At 52.4% G+C, this 20,419-nt stretch overlaps 1 protein-coding gene across 3 annotated transcripts in view; it reads left to right on the plus strand.

Annotated features, from left to right (window-relative positions):
* The window catches only part of ACSBG1 (acyl-CoA synthetase bubblegum family member 1), a 48,638-nt gene that overhangs the window by 12,060 nt on the left and 16,159 nt on the right, over window positions 1-20,419 (plus strand). The window contains exons 1-4 of one of the 3 annotated variants that reach the window (XM_082386774.1): window positions 5,096-5,201; window positions 5,952-6,128; window positions 9,456-9,554; window positions 10,581-10,681. In XM_082386774.1, the coding sequence (XP_082242900.1) occupies window positions 6,079-6,128; window positions 9,456-9,554; window positions 10,581-10,681 (250 nt within the window). In that variant the 5' untranslated portion in view covers window positions 5,096-5,201; window positions 5,952-6,078. Of the gene's footprint in view, window positions 1-5,095; window positions 5,202-5,951; window positions 6,129-9,455; window positions 9,555-10,580; window positions 10,682-20,419 lie in introns of those variants that run through there. The other 2 variants (XM_082386775.1, XM_082386776.1) reach the window with 2 other exon arrangements.

Below are 20,419 nucleotides of genomic sequence, written 5' to 3' on the forward strand. Positions count from 1 at the left end.
CATCAGTTATCATTTTTTCTTTAAATTATCAAACGTGTTAGAAGCTGTTTTAAAGTCTTTGTATATTTATTCTAACATCTGTGTCATACCTGAGTATGTTTCTATTGGCTGTTTTTTTCCCCTTGATTTTGGCTCACATTTCCTGCTTTTTCAGATGTCTGATCATTTTTTGTTATATGTTGGATACTATGATGATATGTCAGGAGTATGCTGATTTGAAGAATTTAAAAATACATGTGCATTAAACTAGTGTCTCAGCCACAATGCTCTGCCTTTCTGAGTCAGTTGCTCCTAAGAAAACCCACGTTGCTGAAGTGTGTGGAGAGGGATAAGGAGCTTCAGAGAGCCTCACCCAATTTTAGGCAGAGCATACGGTGGTTCAGAACATGAAATCTGGAATCAGATTGCCTGGATTTGAATCCCAACTATTCCAATTACAAGCTGTATAACCTTCAGCAAGTTACTTCATCTCTTTGTCCTTCCATTTCCAATTAAATGGGGGATTCTAATTTAGTACCTACTTTATAAGATTGTTGAGATAAGTAAATGAGTTAACACGTGTAACGCAATTGGAACAGCACCTGGCACATACTAATTGCTCAGTAAATGTTAGTTCTCACTTTTAAAAACGTGAAACCATGTTCCCCTAAAAGACCAGGCTCCCACAGCTCTGTGCCTCCACCTCATGACCCCCTTGCCTGCCATGCTCACAGATACCTCTCCTGTATACAGGCCATGTACGTGCCTCTCTCCTTCACCCTCCTCTTTAGACTGTGGGCTCCTGTAGGTCAGGGACCAAGTCTGGGAGCCAATATTCATATGCTGCAGGGACACGACACCCCTGTTGGTAGAAGTCTAACTCCCAGCTTTGCCCCCAACCTGACACCATGAAGTTCCTCTGGCCAAGGAATGGGCAGTATTCTTCCTTCCTCTCATCTCCTTAGTAGAAACATGGAAAACCACCTATCATCAGAGCTGGGACTTAGAGACTATCCCTTCCACCCCTTCATTTTATAGCTGGAGTAACTGAAGTCCTAACAGGAGAAGTGTGCCCAAAGTCAAACTCGTGGTACTTCAAATAAAAATGGCAAGTGATGGGAGATGGCAATTTTCTAGGAGTCTTTGCTTTGTGTTGGAATTATGTCAACTCCAAGCTTCATACTGCTCTCCCAATGATGATTCAAAACACCAATTGACAGTTATCTGTGTCTGTCATCAATACAACATAAGAAAATGGTTTGATGGTTTAAACCTTGCCTATATACAAAATTTTTCAAAATTTTGGAGGAAGGGTATAAAGAAGGGTCTAATGATGAAGGATTGGAAGCAGGAGTTTAGAGGATCATGGGATACCCACCTTTCTATACCTCCCGCCCTTTTGCCCCTGCCCCACCCACTCAAATCACCCAGTAGACCTGAGACTATTGAGGTATATAGCCTGTTGGTTAAGAGCATAAACACTGAAGCCCACTTGCCCAAATTTGCATCCTACTCTGCTAACTGAAAGACCTTGAGCAAGTTACATAATCTCCTTGTACTTCAGTTTCCTCATCTGTAAAGTGGGGATAGTGATAGGAATTACCTTACAGGGCTGTTGTGAGGATTAAATGTGTTAATATATGTGTAAGGTGCACAGAACGTTGTCTGGCACACAGTTAGTGCTGCATACCTGTTAGCTATTAGCCATTACTATCATTATTCTTGCCTTGTTTTACCCCGGCTCCTCAGGCCTGGGAGCCTAGTAACACCCGACCTCGTAGCCTTGTCTCTGCCTGGTGCAGCAGAATTCCAGCTCAGGCCCCCAAATCACCAGTCATAGACAGAAAACTGGAAGGCCCTCTGTCTGTGACTTATCTGAGGAAACTGAGTCCCAGAGAGGACCAGGGACTTGCCCAAGTTTACCCAACTAAGGGAGAGCCTGGGCTAGAATCCAGATGTCCCAGTGCCCAGGGACCTGTCTTGGGCATGACCAGACTCCTTCCAGGCTTTGCAGGGGAGCTCAGTGTGACTGTGCAGACTGTGTAATTAGCTAGACAGGGTTAAACACTGAGCCACTGCCAAATGGGTTAGAAGTCAGCTGGCTGGCGGGACGGCCCCACCCCCATGGATGGTGGGAGCCAAGGTGAAGCTGGGACTAGCCTTTGGCCTGTCAGCAAACATTCTGCTGTTGGGCCCTTAGACTGTGGGCTCAGTCACAGTCAAGGGCCCCTGAGTGCCTGCCCCAAATATGTTCTTTCTGGTGGATCTGGGGGGATATGTCTTAGACCACCCTTGCCCTGTCCTCACCCTTTCCAAGAGACCATGGATTCCCAAAAGATCTCTGCATTGGCCAAGGTCCCCCTGTGAGCTGGGGGACGAAGGCCAGGGACGGTCCACAGCCTGAGTCTATGACCAGGGCCCTGTATCCTTTTCTGTCTGCACCAGCCTCCCCTGCGGCACCATTGCCTGTGACGCTTGCCCTCTGCCTCTCATAAAATAAACCTTCACCCCTATCCAACTTTCTCCCTTTAATTTCACTGTACCCCCTACCCCAGCCTGGGTCTGGTGACCCCGCAGTGACCTTGAATGCATCTTTGTTTATTGACCATCAGTCCCATCATCTCTAAGCCTTCGAGGCAGGGACCAGGCTCACTGGGCTCACCTCTGCCCCCAGGCCCCCTGCAATGTCTGTAGAGGAGGCACTCAGTCAATAATCATAGTAGGAAGGAGGACCCTCAGGGAGCCGTCAGTCATGGGGCAGGAAAAGATCATTTCCAGCTCTGAGAATATGGGCTTAAGATTTTTATCTCATGGTAGACAATTACGTTTTAAAAAGTAACACCCAGACTCTAAATGTTAAGTGCTCTGGGATGGGCTCAGCCTGGGCAGCTCCAGGAAGAAACATGAGAGCTGGGGGTCCCTCCCAGAGGGCTTCTGGAAGGAGGAAGGGTCTGAAGAACAGTTGGAAGCTTCTGCCGGGGGAGGCAACCTTGTGGCTTTTGAGAGGGGATAGAAAGGGAAGATGACACATTTCCCAAGCCCTCCTGCCTAGAATAAGCCCATTTGCCCAGCCTCCTCATCAGTTTGGAAACTCTACATCCAGAGTGGTTGTCGAGCTGCCCGGGAGGGGCTGAGGGATCTGGGCATATGTTCCTGCTAGCCGAAGTGAGGACATTTCTCCCGCCATCCCCACCCACATCAACCCCCAGTGCCAACTCCAATCATCAATAACAATGCTCTGTCCTCACTAGGAAAGTGGGAGGAGGAGGAGAAGATGGGCAGCCCGTATTCTCTTCAGGAAAGAGGAAGAGTCCACATTCCCTTCTGGGGTTCACTGGGTTGGTTGTTAATATAGCATGGGCTTCCAAAGCCCCCTGGGTGCCCTGAAACTGCAAGAGAGCATCTGGAAGCATTGATGGCGGGGCAAGGGGAGGGCTTCTAGCAGGTTCTCAAAGGGCTCATGACTCATGGGAGGCTCAGGACCAACACCCCGGACCCAAATTGTCAGGGTGCCCTGAGGTGGCAGTGGGCAAGGATCACTGGGGAAAAAGGTCATTAAGAAACTGGAATTTGGGGCTTCCCTGGTGGCGCAGTGGTTAAGAATGCGCCTGCCAATACAGGGGACACGGGTTCGAGCCCTGGTCCGGAAAGATCCCACATGCCACAGAGCAACTAAGCCTGTGCACCACAACTACTGAACCTGCACTCTAGAGCCCGCGAGCCACAGCTACTGAGCCCGTGGGCTACAACTACTGAAGCCCGTGTGCCTAGAGCCCGTGAACCGCAACGAAGAGTAGCTCCCGCTCCTGCAACTAGAGAAAGCCCACGTGCCCCAAGGAAGACCTAACGCAGCCAAAAATAAATAAATAAAATAAATAAATTTATAAAAAATAAAATAAAATAAAATAAACTGGAATTTGGGACTTCCCTGGTGGTCCAGTGGTTAAGACTCCACGTTTCCAATGCAAGGGGCACAGGTTCAATCCCTGGTTGCGGAACTAAGATCTCACATGCCACACAGCCCAGCCAAAAAACAAACAAAGAAACTGGAATTTGAAAGGGCAGAATTCTCTTGAAGTTGGTGTGCTGGTAGTGACATGCCAGCTTAGTGTAGCAATCTGGAAGTCATCTGCCATCTGACTGGGTGGAGGGCCTTGGAATAACTCCTGCCCCATCCTGCTGCTATGCCCTGACCCTTAGCCTTCAAATTAGGACTTAAGTTCCCCCTAACACCCAGTGGGACTGCCTCCATTTTTTACTTCATCCAATCCCCACTCACCCCAAGGCAGTTGGCAGGTGAAAACTAAGGTGGGGAGGTAACTCTGGGGTGATGGGAGTGGGAGGCGAAACAGCACAGTGATTGGGAGGGAGGTTTCTAGAGAGCATGGCCCAGGTTTTAGAAGATGCAGGTTTACTGCCACAAACCTGAGAGTCTCTGGAATGAGGTGGCAGTGGAGGGGGCGTTTGAGGACAGAGGGCAACGTGCAGAGATATTGTTACCATGGAAGAGGGGCTTGCCAGAGGCAATGTGAGATGGAGCTGTTGGCTGAATTTTATGATACAAATAACGATTAGATCTAGCTTATGTGGTGTCCTGGTTTCAGGGCCAGTTATGGAGACCTGGATTTCAAATGCCATCTCTGCCTCTTGCTGGGTGTGTGACACTGAACAAGTCTAAAACTCTCTGGGCCTCTGTCACCTCACCTGCAAAATGGGACTATTACTACATTCCACATTAGGTTGTTGGGAGAATGCAAAGAGCTAACGCACATAAAGCACTTGGCACAATACGTGCATTTAGTAAAGAAAAGTTAAAAAAAAAAAAAAAAGTCAAACCTCCTGCCCAGCCCCTGGGGCCCAGGGCTGGCTCCAGGTGGAGGGCCCAGTGGCAGGAACAGTGTCGTCGTGTGGCTCTACCAAGGATGACAGCCAGCACACCCACCTGCACTGGCATCTAGACCCCTCCCCTGCCTCCCACCCTCTTTATGTAAGCCTCACAGGTGAGCAGCTAGGACCTGCGCCAGATGGGTCAGAGGTATCTGGGGCCACACCTCACCCGTAGCCCAAGGCAGGATGGGGCGGGTCCCCACTGACGCCCAGCCCCACTGCATCATCACCTGGAACCAGGGGACCCGGCAGCGCTGGCTCCCACACCCATGATGCTTTAGCTGAAGGAGCACAGGGGATGTTGAGCTCTGTGCCTGCCAGCCCCAAGGAGGAAGGTGAGCACCCTGCAGCAGCCAGACCCTCTCGGCACGCAGTCCTCTCTAAGTCCTCAGTGGGGTTCTTCCGGCTGGGAGTCAGGAATCACAAGAGAGATTTCAGGGGGACTGATCTTTGAGGTGAGACAGGCAGGTCGTGCAGACTAAAGAGCAGTGGGGGGCGTGGGGTCCACTGTGCAGGGGAAAGGGGAAGCCAGTGGGAAGCAGCACTGCAGACTAGGTCACTGCTTTGAGAGCTCCAGCCTGTGCAGAGGGACCAGCCTGTGTGGCCAGGATGGTGGGATTTGGAGGAGGCACTGCTCCTCTCCCTACTTGGGGTTTTCAGGATTTGGGAAAGTATTTGGGCAACGCCCGCCATTGAAAACATCCTGTGGCGTATAGGAGTAGGGTTCTCCCTTTGCCCCCAGAGCAGAGAGAGGTGAGAACCAGAACAAGAAACGGGAGTGTGGGGCGGGGCGGTTGCCAATAGTGGGCAGGAGTCTTTGCAAAGCAGGAGGCCAGAGAATTTGATGTATTTGCTCATCCTAGTGACCGATTGGCCCTGGGGACTAGAGAGCCCGGAGCCCAAAGGCAGCCGCCTCCTGCAATGCTGTGTTGTTCCTGATGCGATCAGAGCATGTGGGCTTAGGAGGCGGTAAATTGCAGTCAGGTAACGAGGCCGGGAGCCAGGGAGTCATGTCCAGGAAGGAGGGCAGGTGCCCCCTAGCCCAGCCAGGCCACGAGGTGACTCACGCTGTGTCTCTATTGCAGGGTGGTTTTGTGGTGCTGGACCTCTCTGGGGCTGATGCGGCTCTCCCAGGGAACGCTGGGACAAGCTCTCTGAGGTTCTCGCTCTCTCCCCGGTGAGCTCGCAGGGTGTGGCCACCCCTCGGGGACCATGCCAGAGGCACTCCTGCTCAGGTCTGCCAGCTCCACCCTGAGGACCATGTAAGGAACAAGGATCCCACCCTCTTCCCACCTCCCGGCCCCCACGCTGCCTCCCAGGGAGAGTACCCAGGCTTGGCAGGGTGCCTGGACCCCCAGACTTGGATTGGGAATTTTCACCCTACTTAGTCACCATCCTAATCTCACCAAAGAATTTCCTCCTACTTATTCCCCAAAAGATCCATGAGAGTTCACCAGTAAGGGTGAGAGCTGTGGATGTACTAAGCACTTTACATGTATCCTCTTATCCTCACAACAGCCATAGGATTTAGGCAGAAAACCTAGGCTCAGAGAGGTACAGTGACTTGTCCAAGGTCGTACGGCAAGTAAAGTGACTTGAACAGGCCGACTCTGGTAAATCTCAATGCTCTATTGTTTCAAGAAAGCATTTATTGAACACCTACTGCACACAGAGCAGAGGGTTGATTGGGAAGAAAGAGCCACAGAAATAAAGAGGAGATGGATCCCCATCCATGAGGGGTTCACACGGAAAACGAAGGCTCCCCTCGACTTATGTGTCATACACATAGTGACAACTTGGGAACAATTAGATCCAACCAACATTTACTGAGCTCCAACTGCATGCCAGAGAGAACTTAGGGACAGAGGTCAGGGTTGAATCAGACATGACCCCTACTCTCAAGGAGCTTCCCAAGCCACGTGTGGCCTTCAAAGCCCAAACCTGAGTGTTTGAGGGCTATAAGGGTGAGAGGTGTTGGGGATAATCCAGGAGGACTTCCTGGAGGAGCTGAAGGAAGCTTTTGGCAGGCTGTGTCTTTAAATGGTTCCCATCAGCTCTTCTGCCAAGATTGGAGGAGAAAGGAGAGTGCAGGCTCTCCCAGACTGCTCTGCCTGCCCCACACACCTCACAATATGTCTGCTCATACATGCCCTTCAAGTGTTTTCTTGCTCCCTGTGCTACTGGGCAGGTGCTGAAGAAGTTTTTGCTTCTGTGAAAGTGAGCAAGGCAAGATGCTCATAGTGTTTGTGTGTGTGTGTGTGTGTGTGTGTGTGTGTGGAGTGTGAGCTGGGGTTGAGAGCAATTCCTGTCCTCACCAGGGATACTTTTTGGATCTTCTTCTTCCTCGTAGGAATGAGAAAAGCAGAGGCAAGTCAGCCTCCTTGGGCCGTTCTCCCACCATTACTGTCATTCTGCTGCTTAGGAACTTCCGCCTCTGGGACTGAGCCAAGGTCTGGAGCGCTGTATTCCAGGAGGAGTCTAAGATTCCAGAATGACAGGGATACTGTGTTAATCACCTTTGACAGGCTCACCGTGTTGACTATAATAGTCGTACCTCACTTACTGGGGTCATTTACCAGCCACTTGTACCTTCTGGAAGAGCAGCAAGAATTAGAAGGGGCCCAAAATGCTTTTGAGGAGTCAAAACTGAAGGGATTGCTCCCCAAATCTCTTTTCTTTGAGGAAAACATTATAAATTCCACTTTGGAAGCCATCTCCTCTGAGTTAACTGACAATTCTAACAAGCTTGGATATTTTATTTCCTAGTCTGCTACCAAAAAACCCTGTAAAGTAGGAGGGAGGTGAGCTGCTAGAGGCCAGCACAGTGACAGTGGCAAGAAGTGACCACTAGTAATGCAGGTGAGGATTAAAAACTAAAGACGACCACGGCCAACAAAGACGTGTGAGGCAGCAGCCACCTTGGGAAGGGGCAGATGGCCCTCGACGCGATGCAGTTTCGCTCATTTTTGTGTTACAAGCCAGACCTGTAGAGTTTGTTACTAGTATGACCTTGAGTGAAGTGAGCAGGAAAAAGTTATAGGGAGGTCCAGCAAATTCTGTTTCAGATGATGGACAAGGATACCCTCCCCCTAAGGGGACTAAATCTTGAAGGTTCAAACCAAGAGGAAGCGCATACTTTACTCATTTGGATAATTGGGTGGATTTTTTTTTAATTTATTTATTTTATTTTTGGCTGCATTGGGTCTTTGTTGCTGCGCGGGCTTTCTCTAGTTGTGGCGAGCAGGGGCTACTCTTTCTTGCGGTGTGCGGGCTTCTCATTGCAGTGGCTTCTCTTGTTGCGGAGCACGGGCTCTAGGCATGCGCGCTTCAGTAGTCGTGGCATGTGGGCTCAGTAGTTGTGGCTCGCGGCTCTAGAGCGCAGGCTCAGTAGTTGTGGCGCACGGGCTTAGTTGCTCCGCAGCATGTGGGATCTTCGTGGATCAGGGCTCGAACCCGTGTCCCCTGCATTGGCAGGCAGATTCTTAACCACTGCGCTACCAGGGAAGCCCGTTTAGCTATTTTAAAACCAGAACCCGTTTACGCAAATTTTATTAGGTGGCAGAAATGCTGCCTGTACCTTTTGATGGTGAGGATTTAAAAACAGGCTTGGGGCTTCCCTGGTGGCGCAGTGGTTGAGAATCTGCCTGCCAATGCAGGGGACACGGGTTCGAGCCCTGGTCTGGGAAGATCCCACATGCCACGGAGCAACTGGGCCCGTGAGCCACAATTACTGAGCCTGCGCATCTGGAGCCTGTGCTCCGCAACAAGAGAGGCCACGATGGTGAGAGGCCCGCACACCGCGATGAAGAGTGGTCCCCATTTGCCGCAACTAGAGAAAGCCCTCGCACAGAAACGAAGACTCAACACAGTCATAAATAAATAAATAAATAAAAGAACGTGAATTTCTTTAAAAAAAAAAAACAGGCTTGTTTTTGAGGAAGCAGTTAAGACGGTGGGAGATTACAGCCAGTGATGCCTCGGCTGATTTGGGGGTGGCTGCCCACAGCTGGTGTTTTCAAAAGCTGATTGGCTTTAAGCACTGGGTTTACCCTGTGGGCAGCCCTATCTTTTGAGGACAGGGGCCGAGATAGAGCATGGATGTTACACCAAGTTCACAGTCCTCCCCCGGACTCTCAGTGTGGGACCCTCAGCCTAGTTATGTGCGTGTCCCCCCATTTGCCCTGTAATTGTCTGAGCCCAGAGCTCAGGAGCCATTTGATAACATTATATAGTCTTCTTTGTCCCAAGGTGGAGGCAGCTTTTACTCCACAATCCAAGAGAGTAATGGCAGTAACCGATGATCCAAAGTCAGCAGGACAAGTCCCACGGTGTTCAGAACCCTCTGTTTCCCTCTGCCTGGCACAGCAGGCCTCACCCCAGAAGCATGCTTTGTCATCTTTTCAGTCCTTCCGGCAGCCTCCCTGGAGCAGGTCACCATAGCAACAGAAGGGCTGCTTCAGCCCCGTGGCCCAGCCTTGTTCACAAAGTTCCCAAGAAGGGGACCAGCTTGGCACCCCACTCATCCCCCTCCTCCTCACTGCCCTCCCTTCATAACCTCATGATGTCTTTTGCTTTAAAACCTATCTCAGGTTCTTAAACAGACTGCCACCAGGTGGGCCTGAATGTGTTTGCAAACTTAATTTGAACCTGCGGTACCAGCAAGGAGTAAGGACGAATGTGAGAAGCAGGTAACTGAGCAAGCTGCCTGGGGACTAGGTAGGGATGGGACTAGCCCCACCCCGACAGACAGGTGGGATTCCCTGGAGCCAGTGTCCTGCCTTCAGGGATGCCAAGACCAGCTGCACAGGTTGCACACTGCACAACTCCAGTAGGCTCTGTTTACATACCCGATGACTGTGAAAGGTGTCCCCGGAGTTGAGTAATCCTGCTTGACCCTGAGGTGTATACTGAACCCCATCTGCTCATCCACCCAGGAGATTGAGGTCTGGCCAGTTGAACCCTGAGGAGGAATCATGTCAAGGAGCAGTGAGGCTGAGTTGATAATGGAGGCCCAGTAACCCCGTGGGCTGTGTTGACCAGAAGAGGAGATTCATTGTCCAGAGCCGCCAAGCCTGGGAGGCAAGGGGGATCGGGGCCAGGAGTGAAGACAGATGGCAAGAGCCCCAGATTTCCCTGGTCCCATGCCTGTTCTGTCCATCAGGGAATGGACATAGGGCACACTCACAGACACCGTTGCGGGGGAGAGGGCCTCACTTGGGGGCTTGCTTAGGACTCGTGAGAGCTGTAGGAGTGTCCTCAGCTCCACTCTGAGTTTCTAAGCATGGCTATTCCCAAAGCCTGAGGGCTGGTGGGTGTGGAGAGAAAGGGGATGGGGGCACCTCCCAACCCTCAAAGTTTTCATGCCACTGGAGTGGTGCTCAGAATCCTCCAGTGCCAGACCCCAAGCCTTTCTCTGTCCAGATGGGGACGCTTGAGCCCAGAGAGACGCATGCATTTGCCCAGAGTCTCACAGCAAATCGGAGCAGAGCAGGACTTGATTTTTCTTTCTGCTGAGTCCTTAGAACCTGAAGGGAGAGGGTGGCGTGGGGGTGAGGTTAGCTCCTGCCAACTACTAAGATCTTGTCCCCTGACTCCCCCGGGAGGCAGAGATGCCAGCGTCACCCCCGGGGCTGCTGAGACGTGTTCTGGGCCAGCATCGGGAGCCCAGGCCAGTCTGCCATCTTCTAACAATTGTTTTCCCCCTCCCTTGCCAGCTCCCTGACTGACGGGCACACACTCTCCAAAGAGCCCCTAAGCCATGCTCTCAAGCTCTCGTCCCCAGCGAAGGTGAAAGATGCCCAGTTGAATTCTCCAGGTGAGCCAGGTGGGAGGCTGCTGGGCAGAGTAGGGTGGTCCAGGGCAGGGATGGAGCTGTGCTGGGTGTGCTGGAGGGGGTTGATGGGACACTAACAAAGCAAGCCAGGGGACCCACACAGGACAGAACTTTGGGGGACGGGGCAGGCGGAAATCCTGCTGATCTCCATGCCCCAGGGACCCCCCCCCACACCCCTTCCCTCTTTGCCGCCATCAGGGCCAAGCTTGATGGAAGGAAGTGGGAGGAAGTTTTTTTCTTCAAGAAGTTTGGGAAGGAGAGAGGTCAGAGGTAGAAAGACAGCTGGGGCCTCATCCAGGGCAAGACGTCGATACTTGGGATCTCGGCTCGGGGTTGCTGAAGGATGGGAGGAGGCCCAGATAAGCAAGGCCTTGGAGAGTCCAAGCTGGTTGACTGGGCCCAGAGGCAGGCTGGCCGGCCCGAGCTGGCAGAGTTGTTTTTGGAAGCTTGGGAGGCCACATGCTCTTTTAAGGACGTTCACTTCCAGATAATTGCACCTTGTGAGAGGCAGAGTTATCATTTACCCTGGCAAGTCATCAAAATGATAATAACACAGCTTTTGTTCATTTTTATTGGCTGTACAACAATATTGTAGCAACAACAGACGTTTAAAAAAAAACGCAAGCAATCGGTGCCTGGCACAGAGGGTCACTGCCTCCCGGGTTCAGTGCCGTCCTTGGGATGGTACATTGTTGCCGTCCTGTCGCTGGTCTGTGTCGCCTCTCAGGTGCTGGTTTTCCCAGTTGTGATTTGCCCAGCTTCAGGCTCCTCAGAGAAGCCAGCTGGTGATCCGGAGGCCACTCTCGCTCCCTTGGGCGTTTGGGTGGGAGCTGGTCGGGGGAGATGACAAGCTGACTGTTGAACTGCTTGTGTATTTTGTAGAATGTTCTTCGATGTGGGTACATCTGGGGTCTTCCTCGTGGCTAGACAGGGATTGTGGATTTAGGGGAGTGGGTGGTACCATTCGAAGTGGGACTAGCTGGGGAGGCCAGTTCCAAGGGTCCCCAAATGGGGCAATACAGAGGCCAGAACCAGGGGCAGGAGGAAGGGGGAGAGGACTGGGGCCTTTGTTCCGAAGACTCTTCCCTCAGAGTTTCTTCTGACTTGGCTTTCACGGTCAGAGGACAGGCCTGATGTGAGGGCAGGAACAGAGTCGGGACCTCTCTGCTCTGTCACAAGCACTGTCATGGGCTGGAGGGCAGAAAGCTGGGCCAAGGTCACCATGCCCATGGTCTGTGAGGAAGCTGAGACGTAAAAGGTGTAACAAGGGGAGACACCAGACCAGGGCTTCGGATACCCTGCTTCCCAGGCTGCCTGGTCCCTTGGAGACCAAACGCCAATCCCCTCACCGTGGCGGGGCTCACTGCTGCCATCAGACAAGCTGCCCCTCTCCCAGGCTGGGTGTCTTGGGGTGGCCTTGGCAGGGATCTGGCCTGAGGTGTGCACTTTCCTGGAGTGGACTCTGCCTCTCTGCTCTTCCTTAGAGATGAAGAGGGACCTGGACCAAGGAAAGGATTGACCGATTTCTGAGGGGAAGGGTTTGAAAGGCACCGAGAGAGCCCAGGAGAGGGGCCAGCTGGGCCCAGGCAACTGCCACACTCTCTTCCCGAGAGCCAGGGCAGCTCACTGACTTGCTGTGTTGCTGCGTCACCTCTGGCAGGTCCCATCAGTTTGCTCAGGCTTTCTTTCCTTGGACTGGATAATTCCTTCTCTGCAGCGCTCAAAGAGCAGCTGTCAGCACCCGGGGACTTCGCACAGCAAAGCCCTGGAGCTCAGAAGTCCTGACTGTGAGTGATGGCATTGGTGTTTTGCAACTCAAGGGGCAGGAAGGGAGCCAATGTGAGGCAAGTTCAGTGTCCCGTGGAGCATTCCGTGTCGGGAGTGTTTCCAAGGAGGAACAAGTAATCTGAGCCCCTTGGGCCTCAGTTGCTTAATCTTAATTAGCATCTGGCAGCCCTGCAGCAGTGGGGCACAGAGAATAGACAGGTTTCAAACAAGCGGGTAGGGAATCCCAGAGAGGGACCCATCAGAGAGGACTGGCAGCCAGGGGCCAGGCAAGGGCCGAGGGTGGGGAGGGGGGCACCAACTTTAAAGGAGGGGTGGGGAAGGAGTAGGCAACTGTAGGGGAGGCAGCGGGGCCATTCTGGTTTATCAGGACTTCGGGAACCTGGTAAGGACAGCCAGGCTGGGGGCAAACCTGGACTCTCCAGCCTCTGCGCAGGGCTAGGCTGCTGGGGACACTGAGATGGACGGTATCCTGGCCTCAGAGAACTAGTCTGAGGGCAGACAGGCTCTGGGTGAAGGGCACACAGAGGCTGAGGCAGGAAGGCCTGCTCCCTGGGAACTGGGTGATCAGGGTGCTTCCTGGATGAGGAGGACCTCTAGCTGGCCTCAGACGTTCAAGCTCCCTCTGGGCCTAGGCCTGAGCTGAGTGGTCTGCCCTTGGGAGTTTAGCATCTAGGGCTGGTGATAAGAAGAAGGGGACAATCTGGGAGGGGCTGAGGAGGCTTCTCAGCACCACTGCCCAAGGGACCCCAGGCACTGCCCAGGGCAGTGCCAAGCAGACCTCATTGGCTCCCACAAGCCTGCCCTGTGGGTCACACTCCTCCCAACCCCAACTCGTGTAGCCTCCAGGGTTTTGAAGGGTGGAGGGGGAGGCTCTGGAACGCAGCTGCAGTGAGATCCAGATTCACCATGGCTTGAGTGCCCACTGTGTGCTGGCCTGGCCCTGGGGCTTATTTCCACGATTCCCCAGCAGCTCCAAGAGTCCCGGCTCCACACTCGGTATGGGAGAGGATATTGGAGCAGCCACATGTGGGGAGGGGCCTCGAAGCTGCCATTTCCATAAAATTGAGAAAAGGAACTATCTGTACCAAAGACTGTTTGCGGAGGGGGGCTTCGGCGGATTACAAGAGGAGTTAAATCGTTCTTCCCCACACATCTGCCCCCTTAATAAGAGCAACTTTTACTGAACATTTACCGTATGCTAGGCTCTGTGCTCAGGGATTAACTTTCATCTTTCATCTTCTCTTCATGGCAGCAGTGGGGTAGGCACTTTTATCATTCTCATGTGGTAGGGCAAACCGAGCTCAGAGAGGTTCAGTGAGTTCCTCAGAATGACACAGCTAGTAAGATGTGGAAGTCTTAACTGGCACACTGCCTCTTTGGGACCGTTTAGGTGTGGTGCCCTCCCCTCCTGCATGCCCTGGCCAGCCCCTGCCTCCTAACTGCCAAGCTGCAGTCCCTCTGGAGAGCTCTTGGAGGCTTGCCTGCAGGAATCAGAGTTCACCTGGGTCTCCTTGAGTTCCCAAGAAGCTGGAGGGTCCTCAAGCTCTGGTCCCCAGGCTGGGCTCTGAGCTGCCCAGATGGCTGTTCTCCCGGGGACAGCTCCACTGAGTTGGGCCACAGAGCAGCTGGGATCTGACCTCCACACAAAGGCAGCCTTGTGCTGGGCCTAGACATACATTTTTTTCTAGCCCTTTCTGGGTGAAACATGAACCCCAGCTGGATCAAGGCAACGTCAAGACCACAGGCAAGAGGAGGGGATCCAAGAGAAGCAGCTGCCGGGGATGGGGCTGGTGGAGGTGCTGGCCAGGCCTGTTCCCTACACTCACTCTCCCTAGGAAACTCTCACACCCACTGGGGAGTTTTGAGCTGGAGGTCAGGAGGCTGGGAGCTCAGCCCAGCTTGATCACCAGGCCTCCCTCTGTCCCACGCTCCTACCCTTCCCAAATGTTTCAAGGGCATGCGTGGTGTTTCGGCTGGAAGGAGACAGGTACTACCCTTGTCCTCAGGGAGCTCAGAGCCTGCAGCTGGGGGGCAAGGAGGGGCCCTTGGGACAGTGTGAGGCAGAGGATCCGCTGTCATTTCAGCTTCTGGTGGGAGTGGGGGTAGGGAAGGTAGGAAGGACTTCCCAGAGGTCAGAGGAAATGGGAACAGGTGGTAATCTCAGCCCCACCAGCTGAAAAAAGCAGAGCCTCTGGGGATCCTTGTAAAAACTCTTCCCTAATCAGAACGTCCAGTTCTGTCAAGCCACAGGTGTGCCAAGGGCTGGACAAACTGTTCTGGCCCAGGCAGGCCTTCACCCTAATCTCTCATCATGTCCTGAAGCCACCGTGGCCTCCTCCCCTCATATATCCCCAGAGTGCCTGGCATGGGGTTAAGCAGGTTCCAAAGACCCTTAGCAAAGGGGCCCTGTATGAAGAGGGACCCTCCTGGTGCTTGTCCCAGACAGGCCTTTGCAGCAGGGGCTGCAGGATGCCGTGCCCTGAAGAAAGAGCTCTGTCCCGGCCCTAGAACCACATTTAACCAGGATCAGTGTCTCCTTCCTTCTGCTTAATCAGCTTCATTCCGAGGCCGTTCCCACAGGCTGCAGAAAACACCCCGGGCTTCTCCTCTCTGCTCTAGTGTTTCTCCCTTTCCCAGCTAATTGAGAGTGACTTCCTCTGCTGTTCAGGCGCCTTTATTCCAGAGCCCCAGAGAACACAGCTCCCTGCCTGCCTCACCAGCCCCAGCATAATGGGCGATTGTAAGACACAGGCCGGGGTCAGGCCAAGACGAGGTGGGGCAACATGAGAGAGAGTGGGAGAGGAGAGAGAGGCAGGACAAAGTGCAAGCGGGGCCTTGGGAAAGCCCACCCCCAGCACTCAGCGGACATTCTCTGGGTGTGTGCTTGGGGCTGTTGGCTGCAGGCTGCCTGCTAGCTGGGTTCTCTGTAGATCTACCCATAGATCTAACCATTGGATGCCTTTCGGAATCAGGTCTGGTTTGGATCTTGGGTGCCTTGCTGGGTGATAGGGACCTTGATTGGGTCCTGGGCATGTTTTGGCTGTTATTGCCGCAGTGAGATGGCTGGGCATGGGATAGACCTATGCCCCTGTTGAGTTTCAAGGTGAGGGGATGGGGACAAATTTAAGGGTCTGGCAACCCATCCTGATTTCTTACATTTCTGCTATCCTCCAAGGAATCACCTGCAGGTACGCAGGCTGGGAGGTACCACGGCAGCCCTGGACCCACTCGTGATGCCTCCCTCCTGCTCAGTTCTGAGCAGCCTACTTTGTGGCAGAGGGTCAGGGGACTCAGGTACCACTCTCCTCTTCCGCCAACACCATCCCCAAAGGAATAGACGATGGACCCCCGAGCCTAAACCTCATTCACTGACCAGCCCCCTAGACACTGGATGCAAGGCAGCTGACAGTCAGAGGTCTTGTCCCGGTCAGTCCCAGCTCTGCCCCTAACTTGCTGTGACCTTGGCCATTCCTTCCCCCTCTGAGACTCAGTTTCTTCTCCCTCTGATGGTATTATGTGTAGGAATGCCCTGTGTCCACTTCTCAAGGATGCCCTACCCCCCACCGCTCCCCCACCACTGAGGTCTCAGTCTTTGTCCCTGATGGGCATCACATGTTTAGTTTTATTTATTCTTTTGGCAAACATTTATTGCAAGTCCAATGCTTGCATCAGAAGTTCAGAGTCTAGTCAGAAAGGACGGAGAGAGATTTCTTGAGCACCCACCATGTGCTAAGCTTTTTAACAATATTACTTTGATGCAGATCTTTTTAGTTTTGTCTATGCATTTTTATATGCACTTTTGTTTGTTCCCTTTTTTTCTATTGAGGGTATACTCTGGACATCTCCTTGTGTCATTAAATATTTTTTAAGTACTATTTTGATGACTGCCTATGAATCCATGATATGGCTGTACTCTAATGAATTTGTCATGTGCCCCTATTGGACACTGGGTTTTTTTCCAATGATTTTGTTAATAGAAACAGAGCTGCTAAGATATCCATCTCCCTGTTCTCGCTCTATGTGTCTCTGATTGTTTCCCATGGGTACTTTCTAGAAGTGTGATTGCTGTGTCAGAAGTTACTACTTTTTTAAGCCCTTTGATATTTATTGCTAAATTGCTCCCAGGAAAGTCATACCAATTCACACTTCCAAATGGCACAGCACCCTTGCCAACAGTGGGTGTTGTCTGTTTGTCTAATGACATCTTTGCTACTTCATGTTCTTTGATTTTAGGAGAAACCCAGGTAGGTAGGTAGGTAGGAAGGTAGGTAGGTAGGTAGGTAGGTAGGTAGGTAGGTAGGTGAGTTCAGATGGCTTTAGTTGATGGAGGTTATCATGAGGACAGGCAGGGAAGAAACGAAGCTTAGAAAGTGTCCAGTGGGGATGGGAAGAAATAGGCCTCCGTGGTTCCCCACTCTGGTGACAACCACTGTTGCTCAAACCCAGCCTCTCTCTGCCCCGCTGCCGCTGCCTGCTTCTCTCTGCTCCCCACACTGTGCTAGGACTCCTACCACCCCCTGATCTCGGTGGATCTGTCATGATCTCCGCAAGTCACAGGCCAACTCTGCAAGAGAGAGGATCTGAGTGGCTCAGTCGCCGCCCACAAGGAGCGCTCCTTCGGGGCAAGGCCCAGCACGTTGACCTCATGGCCCCTGTGCAGGGCATGGGGTTGTGGTCTCATTGCTGTGGCCAGGAGAGCAGGGCCAATATCCAGTGCTCTGTGGGCAAAGGACCCCTTCTGACTGCTCTGCCCACCTTGCTGATAGCTAAGACCTGGTCTTCTACCTCACTGTCCAGAGATTTCTCTTCCGACAGAGATGAGATTGGGAGAGAGAATGGTGTGAGCAAAGGCCCAGAGGTGGGGATACATGGACATGAGAAGCGGGAGAGGACGAGGCACTGCGGGCAGGGGGGCTCATCTATCTTCGCTTCCATCAGTTCCTAAGCCTGAGGCCACTGAGCTGTGGCGGACTCAGGTCAGGAGGACACTGAGTGGGGCTGGGTCTTGCCAGGCCCTACCTGGGGGCTCTCAAGCGTGCAGGACGGAGGTTCAGCCTGCCGTGGCCCATTTGGGCAGGCATCTGCTCTGGGGGCCCGCCTCTCTCTGTACTTGGGCAGCAATGTGTCCTGCACCACCCTCACGCCATCCTGGGGGGAAGGGAGGAGGGGAGAGAGGGAAAGGCCCAGGTCCCCTGGACACACAGTCATTCAGTCCAGCCTCTGGGACTGGGATGGGACAGAGGCTGACTTGTGCTTCCGCTAAGGCCCCCTGCCCTCTTCTCGGGTCCAGGCTTCTGTGCTCAGGACCCAGGGAGGAATCAGACCTTCCTTGGAGAGCCTCCAGCCTGGTGGGAGAGGCAGACCCAACCAGGACTCGGCCCGCAGTGAGGCTCAGGCACTAAAGTCCCCAGTGAGGGGGTGGCACTTGGGGCTTGAAACGTGGGAGAGGTGGATGTGATGGGGGAAGGGTGTTTTAGGCAGAGTCACAGCATGGGCAAAGGCCCGGGGGTGGATGGGAATGAAGGGAACCAGGAGCAGCTCAGGTTGGCTGTGCTGAGGTGGGCAGAGACTGGCGAGCCCCTGTGGGGAGGGCCTTCCTTAGAGGCCACAGGGAGGGCATCACCCTGTGGTCAAGGGGAGATGTGGGAGGCTTTCCAACAGGTCAGATTTGGGTTCAGAAAGGTCACTCTGGGAGCCTCTGGAATGTAGGAAGAGGCAGTGACCGGAGGTCCTGGCTGCCCAAGGTCACCGAGCCCCAGCCCCAGCGCAGGACTTGGGCAGGAGGCATGACGGTCCTTCCCAGGGGAGATGTGGGTTCTGGGGTCGGCCTAGAACCCCACCGTGACCCCAGCATGGCCAACTGGAATTGTGTGGGTTTGGGAGTCAGACTGTGGGTTGGGATCCCAGCTCTGCCAGTGGTGACTTAGCCTCTGTGAGTCTCACAGGATGGAGGGTTGTTAAACACGAGGTCATAGAACAAGATGGCATGCAGCCCTCCTGGCACAAGTAGGGTGCTCAGTAAATGGGAGCTGTGCCCATTCTAATTCCTTCAAGGGAAGGAGAATGATTGGGCCTCTGGGAGGCCAAGGGCAGGGGCAGGCCCCTTCCCACCAAAGTCTTCCCTTCTGGCTAGTCTGGGGTTCAGACAGCTGAGCCTGTGCGGTAAATGTAGAGAGAAAGCTACACTGCCTGGTCACCCTTCCCGAAGGACGTGGGTCCACCAGGAGCCGGGCCTCTCATCCCTGTCACAAAGCAGCTGGGCTAAGAGGAGACTGATCTCACAGACCAACTGCCTTTCCTTCCCTTGTCCATTCCTTCTTTCCTCCTTCTGAGAAGGATGTGAGATGACTTAACCCCAAAGCGTAGGCACCATGAGATAAAAAACTAACACAGGGGAAAGGCAGAACCGTGTAGTTAGTGGGGAGAAGAAATCAGATGAAGGAACTCTGTCCAAAACGTCCATCAAAATTTTAAGTGCTTTTTTCTTCAGATGCAGTAAACCTACTTCTAGAAATCTATCCTTTGGAAAGCCTAAGGACTAAAAGCTGGAAATCGTCTGAGTGTCTTTCAATGGGGAAGTGGTTGTGATATGTACATTATGATATGAAATTATGATATGGCCAACGGAGCCATATCAACACAGCCACACACACACACACACACAATGAGAGAGATACATTAATGTCACGGAAGTTAAAAATGGATGATTGGGCTAATGGCTGTTTGAATGTAGGAGCCAACATTTAAAAATCAGATGATTACACATAAACACCCAGATTTCCTGTAGCCCTCGGTTTCCTTTCCTCCTGGGCACCAAATCCTAGAGCCAAGGAGCAGCCACTCCTGTAGATGAAGAGTGTGCTCCCCCCACCCCCCAGTCCCCACCACTCCATATTGCCTCCCTGACACTGAGGCTGGGGTTGGGGCAGTGATCATTGCCCTTGTATTGCAGCTTTCCTTAGTAAAACGTTGCACTATTCTCTGTCTTTTATCAAAAAACAGAGAAACAAAAGGTGGACTATGAGGGCCACGTGTCTCAAGGAAGATGAGAGGGAGCCTATTTCTTTGTGAAAATGAAGACTGTGCCTCTGTGTTTCACATGCAGATTCTGGGGCTCTTCATTCATTTATTGTTTACTCTTATTTATTATGATGCTGGTACATTACCTACCTATCCCCTATGGCCATTTTGGGTTTGTTACCCTTGATTAATACAATAGTAACATGATTCTTTTTTTTTTCCCCCTTTGGATAAAAAAACAACAGCAACAAAATTAAAACGAATTCCTTGTACGTATATCTGTATAAGCATGACATACACCAAATGTGAACAGTGGTTACCTAGACAGGCAGCATTAAGAAAGCCCTATCCCATTTTATATCATGTACTTCTAAATTGTTTCCTATTTCTTAGAACAAATATGTATTGTTTTGTGATTTTTTAAAAAAGGTTATAACTTAAAAGATGATGAGTTAAAGTTAAAACTTTTGGCTGAGGGAAGCTTTCACAGCAGATCGGAAGCCTTAGCTGTGATGATCTTGGCACGCCTGGGGGAACAGGTAAATGCAGTGGAGCATGAGCATCTAGCAGGACCCACAGGAGAAATTTGCCTTTTCTGGTCTAAGCACCAAGAGGAATCTGTACCAGGGAAGGGAAGAGAACTACCAGCTACTGGGAGGTGACTCTGCCAGGCTCTGGGCACGCAGGCCGGGCTACCTCACGGAATTCTTGTCCCAATTTGGGTGAGGAGGTCGTGTGTCAGCGTTCCATTCTTACTCCCTTTTTTTTTTTTTTTTTTTTTTGGGCTGTGCCACGCACCTTGTGGGATCTTAATTCCCCGAACAGGGACCGAACCCAGGCCCTCAGCAGTGAAAACGCGGAGTCCTAACCACTGCACCACCAGGGAATTCCCCTTCCTCCCATTTCTAAAAG

Source organism: Balaenoptera borealis (assembly GCF_965194805.1).
Source record: "Balaenoptera borealis genome assembly, chromosome: 3".
NCBI classification, from domain to species: domain Eukaryota; kingdom Metazoa; phylum Chordata; class Mammalia; order Artiodactyla; family Balaenopteridae; genus Balaenoptera; species Balaenoptera borealis.